Below are 8,610 nucleotides of genomic sequence, written 5' to 3' on the forward strand. Positions count from 1 at the left end.
ATGTTTGTGTTTGCTTTAAAAGAGTCTTTGCGTATTGATTTAAATAGTTGAGTTGTGAGTATTAGAGAGAAGCCATCTCATTGAGATGTCGTGATTGCCGAGTTACGGGTCGGTGAGAGGTTATCTCCCATTTGCTTGTTGTTTATGAGTCTCTTAATGTTACTTTGTTGTGTGCCCTTGTGAATACCACCCTTAGAAACCGAGAACCCAAAAATTTGCTTTGCTTTTGGGTCAGTCAAAATGTGTCGTCTGTTCAGCTTTGCCATTCGCGTGTTACACACGCTCTGCCAAAGAGGGGCATCTGTAGACACCCCATTTTGATCGGACCAAAGTTCGCTATGCTTGGGCGAAACCCCATCCAATCATTTCCGCCATGTTTCGCACTTTTCCGTTAAGTGTTGAGAGAGATTATTCCCAAGAATTCGAGCAAGAGAGAATTTGGATCCGATTGATGGGCCCGTCTTGAGCATTTGTTTAGATTTGGATCAAACAGGGTGGCCCGCGCATTGTTTTAGTGAAAAATGAGTTTTGAACCTACTTCGATCCAACACCTAAAGATGATCATCAAGAGAACGGTCAAGATCTCAGAGAAGTCGTTTTAACAACCAATTTTGTTACGATCATCAGGTTGAGTTACTCGGATCAGCCCATTGAAATGATTTAGGAGGACACAACCTACTTAGGTAGGGGACCCATCAATTGGATGGTCTGGATCGTCATAGAGGAATGATTTAAGGGGGCACAACCAATTTACATTGCGACCCACCATTTGAACGGTCAAGATCATCAATTGTCGCCCATCAAATGGACGGTTCGGATCATCAAATGGGAGTGATTTAAAAATGGGGTAACATATTCACATTTTGATCTATTGGATGGCTTGGATCAGCCCATAGGATTGATTAGCGGAGCACAAATTAAATCACATTGTCGCCCATCAAATGAACGGTTCCGATCATACTTTGGAGTGGGGCATATGATTTATGCACAATTGGGAATTTGGTCACATATGGGACCCATTTGGATTATCTTTTACCTACTCAAAAGGACTTTAAAAAACATGCATGGGGCCACACACATGTCAAAATTCAATGTCCACAATGGTGGCCACCTACCATGGAATATGTCCACAATGGTGGCCACCTACCATGGAATAAGTCCACAATGGTGGCCACCACCCTCCCATTCCTTTGCTATAAATGGTTCAATGAGGGTGAGTAAGAGGAAGAACTCATTTCTCTTCTATCATGTGTTCTAACAAAGTTGCTATGTGGGGTTGAAAAGAAAAAAGAAAGAAAAAGAAACAAGAAAAGAAGAAAAAGAAACAAAAAAGAAGGAAAAAGAGAAAGAAAGCGGAAGCGATCGCACGGAGGCGGGATTTTCGAGTTTTTCGGCTCTCGGATTCGGCGAGGATTTCGATCACAGGTAGGTACACCGTTCTCGGAATTTTTTTTAGAATTATTTGGTATATTTTCGGATTTTTGCATGATTTTTAACAAAGAAAACTAAACGATATACTAAACAGATTCCAAAAATAATGAAATTTCGTGGGAAAATAATATGATAATGATACATTCTACCATGAATTTGTGAGAATTTTTGGATTTTGTTTGGTATATAATTTTATGCTTTCTTTGAAAATCAGCAGATTTTGGGGGAATTTGTACTGACATTAGATCACAAAGAAAATTCTTAAAACTTTTACAGTAGTCTTATATCTCATATTGCTTGCTTCTATAAAAGTTTCAATTACTTTGGATCTTGTTTTACATGGGATGTAGTGTTAATTCATAATCTGGTCTAACAATTGAAAAATCCGAAACTGATAGTAAATAGTTTTCTAAATTCATGAAAATCTCACAGCATGCTACTTTCACTTATATCTTACTAATGTAGAAATTTCATGGAATTTAGATTTCTATTTCTAGTAGTTTCTGTGTTATTTTTGCAATCTGGTCAATTAATTGTTAAATCAAAATTAAATATGAGCTTAATGTAAAAAACTATTAAAGTCTTCCAGCAAGCTACATCTCATCATATCTTGCTGCTGTATAAGTTTCAACTCATTTCGAATTCGTTTGCAACAATTTCACTTGTAAAATCACTCATATGCTTAAAATTGATAAAATCCATTGAAAATCCGAAATTAATTGAAAATCACCTGAAAATCTCTAAAGAACCTTAAATCTCTGTCATATATTAATCCTTAATACATTGAAATAGAAATCTTGGGATCTTTAGATTTCCCTGGAAAAATGGCCAATGCATCCATAATCGTATCTCAATTGCAACCGATCTTTGACAAATTTGAATACTTAAGCTATAGCACGTTGTTGGCTCCGAGGTTCACTGTCCACGGAAATCCTGAGATATGCCAGGCAATAAGATGCTATAACCTAAGTATTAAATTGCGCAAGGAAAGAGCGCACGATTCCCTTCGTTGGATGCTATCCTGGGCCGAAACTGGTGAACCCTAGAACCATTGGTAATCCTTGAATGTCCAAAAACTGAAAATCCTTGAAATCTAAAATTCATTAACCTCGAGAATTTAAATCGATTTGTCTTGTGTCTCTCGGAACCATTGGATTATGGTTTCCGTCTTAAGAACCATTAGAGCCCACTTTAGGAACACTGGTGTCGTAAGTTTTAGGGAGTCCTAGAGTTAGGAGTCCCGCCTCATCACGGACGCTTGCTATGTATAGCAACCGTGCCATAGGTCTAGTTACACTAGTCACCCGATCTTTCCGTAGGACAAGCCTAGTAAACTAGGATGTAGGCTAACCTGCATTAGTCTAAGGGACAACTTGCATTTAGATAAGAATCATATAGCATCTTAGATGGAATCCTAAAATAATAAAATCCTCAACTTGAATTAAATAACTTCTCTTAAAACTGTTGAAACAGTCAATCTCGTTTAGGTCGGTGTCTTAGTTGAGTTAGGCATATGTAGCTTAGCTTAGGTGCACCGAACTACGTCGACTCTGATCCCAGTGAGGCTTGGGTACGTAGGCAGCTTGGATGTCTGACGGCATACCACCCGCGAGTCGGCACCACAACAAATTGTGGTGTTTTGGATATTAATTTTCTTATAAATGCTTAATCAAATCATTTAGGGCTTTCCATGAAATTAGAATTCTAGGAGAACTTTCACTTAGATTGAACCCAGACAAATTAATAAATCAAGATACACATTTAGGATTCCCATTGAAATTAGATTTTAGGATGCATGTCACTTAGTTCGCACATTAACATAGGGTTGAATGAGCCATTTAAAATAAATTTAAAAGAGTTAACTTTTAGAATTGAAGACCGATTATCGGGCAGGAATGGTGCATATGGTGGATAAATCCCCATACCTTCCATTCTTGTAACCAGGTAGCGAGTCTAGATTTCTGGTTAATTATGGGTCCTAGATCCCACATCTAGGTGGCGACTCTGTCAGTCTCTTTTGTGTGGAATTCGGATTGTCTTAGTGATCCCAAGTTCACATAAAAGACGAATTAAAATCAATAATGAAAGGCACACGCCAATCGCGTGGGTACGAGAGACCAATAGAAGAGAGCGCGGCGGCTCGCGCCCCACGCCCCTCTCGCGGGATCGGGTCCCACAGCTGCCCTTTGGGGTTTTCGGCTTAGCGGGTGAATGACCCTAACTTTTGCCTAGACTGCCCTTGCGGGTTTTCAATCTAGTGGGTCTAAGACTCCATCATTTTTTCTTTCTTTTTTCTGCTTCTCTACCAACCTGGGCCTAAATATACCAGAAGGACTTTCAGGTAGGCTTGGGTTCGAAAGGCTAAATCTTTGATTGGTTTATGTGTAATTAAACCGAATCTGGACCCTCCAGACTACCTACGTATCCCTGAAGAAGTGGGAATTAGGTTTGCGTAGTTCGCCCATTTGGGTTTCAAGGATTGTTGTTTTCAAAATGTTAAGAAAGATATGATCGAGCCTGAATTGATCAGCCTAACTACGAACCCTGTAGAAAGGGATCAGGTCATAACGTAGTTCAAACTAATTTTAATTTTTTTTTTACTTAAAAAAATAAAATGCCCCTAGTTTGGGTTCATCAAAGAAAACAAGTTTTTTTTTACTGGCCCAAAGGGTTTACAAATGGTTTTAAACACGTAGGTTGTTAGCTCAAAGCTATAATCGGTCCAAAAATGGCCTTCTGGTATATTTAAGCATAATACTTCTTTAATTGATCCAGGTTTGTAGGTTCATTTAATTTTTCTCCATTTTCATCGAGGAGTCTTACGGCTTTTCCAGGCAAGACTTCATCAACAATATACGGACCAGACCAGTTTGGCCTGAATTTCCCTCGAGGATCAAATACCGGTGCCCTGTAGGATTTTAAAACAAGATCTCCAGGCTTCAAATCTCAGACACGAACTTTCTTGTTGAAAGCTCTCTCAATCCGTCTTTGATATCCTTGGATATGGTACAAGGCTCTCAACCTCTTCTCATTTATCATCTGCAGCTCATCATGTCTGGCTCTGGCCCATTCAGACTCTGGTAAGTCAGCTTCCATCATCACTCTCAAAGAGGGAATTCTCAGCTCAACAGGGAGAACCGCTTCCATTCCGTACACCAAAGAATATGGAGTCAGACCTGTTGAAGATCTGATCGATGTCCGATAGGCCCATAAGGCATATGGAAGTTTATTCGGCTAATCTTTATAAGTCTCAGTCATCTTACTAATAATGACTTTGATATTCTTGTTTGCTGCCTCTACATCCCCGTTTGTTTGAGGTCTGTAAGGAGATGACTTGTGACGTTTTATCTTAAACTCTTCACACAGGTGTAACACCTCTTTCTTGAAATGCGACCCATTATCTGAAATCAGCTCGTGAGGAACTCCGTATTTGCAAATAATGTTGGCACGGATGAACTTCGCAACTGTGTTTGAAGTTATGGAAGCATATGAAGCGGCTTCAATCCATTTCGTAAAATAGTCAATCACGACCAGAATGTACTCATGCCCGCTCGAGGACCTCGGATAAATCTTCCCAATGATTTCAATCCCCCATACTGAGAACAGCCATGGAGAAGTTAAAGAATGCAGCTCCGAAGGAGGGACATGAATGAGATTTGCATAGACTTGACATTTATGGCATTTCTTCACAAATGCGAAGCAATCTGCTTCCATTGTGGGCCAATAGAATCCCAGTCTCAAAATCTTTCTAGACAACATCTTACCATTCATATGAGGCCCACAAACACCCTCATGAGTCTGTTCAATAAGCTCTGCAGCTTTGTCTTCATCAACACAAAGGAGTTGTATGCCATCAAATGACTTTCTGTACAACTCTTCACCACAAACAACGAAGTTGGCAGCCAATTTCTGAAGAGTCTTTCTTTCTTTACTTGAAGCTTTTGGAGGATGTCCCCTGCCTGAAATAAGGTTTCTGATATCTGTGTACCAAGGCTTCCCTTCTGGACACCTGGCTGAAATCTCTATAGCATTCATATGCGCAGGAGCCCACTGAAGTCTGACAACTAGTGGCTGAACCTCCATTGATACAGAAATGTCTAACATCGAGGCCAAAGTAGCAAAGCGTCAGCAAAATGATTTCTGGTCCTCGACAAGTGAGTGAATGTGATGTTCTTGAACTTCCTGACTAGAGATTCCAAATATGTATTATAAGGGATCAACTTATCTTCTCGAGTTTTCCATTGCCCATTAATCTGGCAAATAATCAAGATAGAATCCCCAAACACATCAATGTCTCGAATCTGCAAAGCTAAGGTTGCCTCAAGTCCGGCGATACAAGCTTCATATTCGGCCATATTATTCGTGCATTAAAACTGCAGCTTGATAGAAACAGGAATATACTCCTTCCGAGGGGATATAAGCACAACTCCTACTCCCTGTCCTCGATTGTTGACAGCTCCATCAAAGTACATAAGCCACTTAGTACTCCAAGTCTCTTCTTCAACATCCATTATCTCTTCATCTGAAAAATCTGTCTTCAAGAAAGCATTTTCTTCAACAGGTGCATCAGCCAAATGCTCAGCAACGATACGTCCCTTAACTGATTTTTGAGTGACATAGGTGATGTCGAACTCAGATAACAACAACAACCACTTTGCAGTCCTTCCTATAAGGGCAGGTTTCTCAAACAAGTACTTTAACGGATCCATCCGTGATAGCAAAAGAATCTTGTTTGACAGTAGATAATGTCTAAGCCTCTGGGTAGCCCAAACTAATGCTAGACGTGTCTTTTCCAAAACAGTGTACTTTAATTCATATTCTAGCATCTTCTTGCTGATGTAGTAGATAGGCTTATCCCTTTTAGATTCTGGATTTTGCTGAGCAAGCATACAACCCATCGTTGTATCTGTAATAGACAAGTACAATAGCAACGGCTGACCTGGAATAACTGGCGATAGAACATGGGGCAAGGATAAGCATTGCTTAACTTTTTCAAAGGCCTCCTTACACTCTTCATTCCAATTCTTTGACGAATTCTTCTTCAGAAGCTTGAAAATAGGTTCACACGTCATCGTCAGATGTGCTATGAACCGTCTCAGATACTGAACTTTGCCAAGGAAACCTCGGATTTGCCTTTTTGTCTTTGGCGGTTGCATTTCTTGAATCGCTTTGATCTTTTGTGGGTCCACTTCGATCCCTCTTTCGCTGACCATAAACCCTAGGAGTTTTCCTGGTGTAACACCAAAGACGCACTTACTCGAATTTAGGCGAAGCTGATATTTCCTGATTCGCTCAAAGAACTTTCTCATGGCAACAGTGTGTTCAGGTCGAGTCTTGCCTTTTACAATCATGTCATCGACATATACTTCGACCTCTTTATGGATTATATCATGAAGAAGAGTTGTAGCAGCCCTCTGATATGTAGCACCAGCATTTTTCAGACCAAATGGCATCACCCTGTAGCAGTAAGTACCCCACTGAGTAATGAACGCTGTTTTCATCTTGTCTTCGGGTGCCATCTTAATCTGATTGTAGCCTGAGAACCCATCCATAAAGGATAAGAGAGCATGCCCAATGGTATTATCCACCAGGAGATCAATGTTTGGAACAGGAAAGTCATCCTTAGGACTTGCCTTGTTCAGGTCTAAAAAATCGACACACATTCGAACTTTTTCGTCCCTTTTGGGCACCGGTACAATGTTCACAAGTCACTCTGGGTATTCAATTACTTGTATGAATTTTACTTATAACAGCTTCTTTACTTCTTCATAAACTTTCAACTCCCATTCAGTTTTGAGTTTTCGGAGCTTTGCTTCTTTGGCTTAGTACTAGGGATTAAGGGTAAGCGATGCTGAACAATTTCCTCACTTAATCCTGGCATGTCATCGTATGACCAAGCAAAAACTTCATCACATAGGTTTTTTCTGTGGTTATGGCACAAATGAGAGTTGAAGGGTTAAGCAAAGGTTCATCCGTAAAGATGGCAGTGGTAGTAGGTGGAGGAATAGCATGATGGTTAGGAAGCGGGTTCTGAGTAACGTTTGGTCGCTCAACTGCAAGCTCGTCCTTGTCGATCATATTCTGGATTGCATGTTTCAAGGCCAAACAGTTTTCGGTTAAATGCCTTGGACCTCTGTGATATTCACAGTATTGATCCATCTTCCAGAATGTTGGTAAGGGATTGGGTGGAGGTTTAATATCCGGGAGCCGGATCTTCCTATCTTTCATCAGCCTCTTGAGTATCATCGTTATAGGATACAGAAGGGGATCAAACTTTCTGTCAAATGTACTTCTCCTTGGTGCCCTTACAGCTTCTATAACAACCCTAGCCACAGGCCTGGTGTAACTGACAGCGTGAACCTCCTTAGGCTGGACCATAGGCCTTTTCCCTTCACGAATTTCAGAAGAAACTTTGGCTCTCAAACCCTTTGCTATGGCATCCTCTGTCTGAGTACCCGTCTTGATCAAGTGGTCAAAGCTCGGATAATGCTGAGGTGCCAAGAAATGAAAATACTGAGGAGACAAACTCTTCAGAACTAGTTTTATCTGCTCTGATTCAGACATTCTCTGGCTCAGTTGAGCAGACTTACGTCTCCAACGCCTGATAAAGTAAGTAAAGGTCTCCTAAGGACCTTGCTTCGGCTGCTTTAGGTCTCTTTTTGTGACCTCAATACCTTCTTCCATCGAGAACTGCTCTATCAGTTTCTCAGAAATATCTTCCAGGGTTCTCACCTCTTCTGGCTTCAGCCTTAAGAACCACTTCTTCGCAATTCCTCTTCCGGAGATTTGGAAGTCACATCTTGCAGCCCCACGGGCCGTAGTTGGCATTTCTTACCAGGCCTGAAAAACTTGGTTCGATTTAGTAATGACGGCTTCATTTGCGAGTGCATCTGCAACTTTACTGCCTTCTCTGAATTGGTGTTGATGGGAGGGGCGAAGTTGATCCATGAGTAGCATCATTTCCAACCAGTAAGAGGAGATGGACCACGGGTGGCTCTCTTTCTTTGAAATGAGATCCATCAACACCTTGCTATCCGATTCCACCACGAGGTTCACTATTCCGAAAGCTTTGCATAGCCTAAGACCGTCCAAGAGCGCCCTCGCTTCTGCCACCATGTTGGTGGATGTCCCATAGAAATAGGCGAAGGCAATGATAACCTTTGCTTTAGAGTCACGCAT

At 40.9% G+C, this 8,610-nt stretch overlaps 1 protein-coding gene across 1 annotated transcript; it reads right to left on the bottom strand.

Annotated features, from left to right (window-relative positions):
* Positions 1-8,262: 8,262 nt before the first annotated feature.
* LOC143859430 (uncharacterized) lies at positions 8,263-8,610 on the bottom strand. Its single transcript, XM_077370142.1, has one exon. It carries the CDS (start codon positions 8,608-8,610, stop codon positions 8,263-8,265), a length of 348 nt encoding a protein of 115 aa, XP_077226257.1.

This window comes from Tasmannia lanceolata, unplaced genomic scaffold (genome assembly GCF_043159265.1).
Source record: "Tasmannia lanceolata isolate RefF3 unplaced genomic scaffold, GAP_Taslan_0.1 ptg000029l, whole genome shotgun sequence".
NCBI classification, from domain to species: Eukaryota; Viridiplantae; Streptophyta; class Magnoliopsida; order Canellales; family Winteraceae; genus Tasmannia; species Tasmannia lanceolata.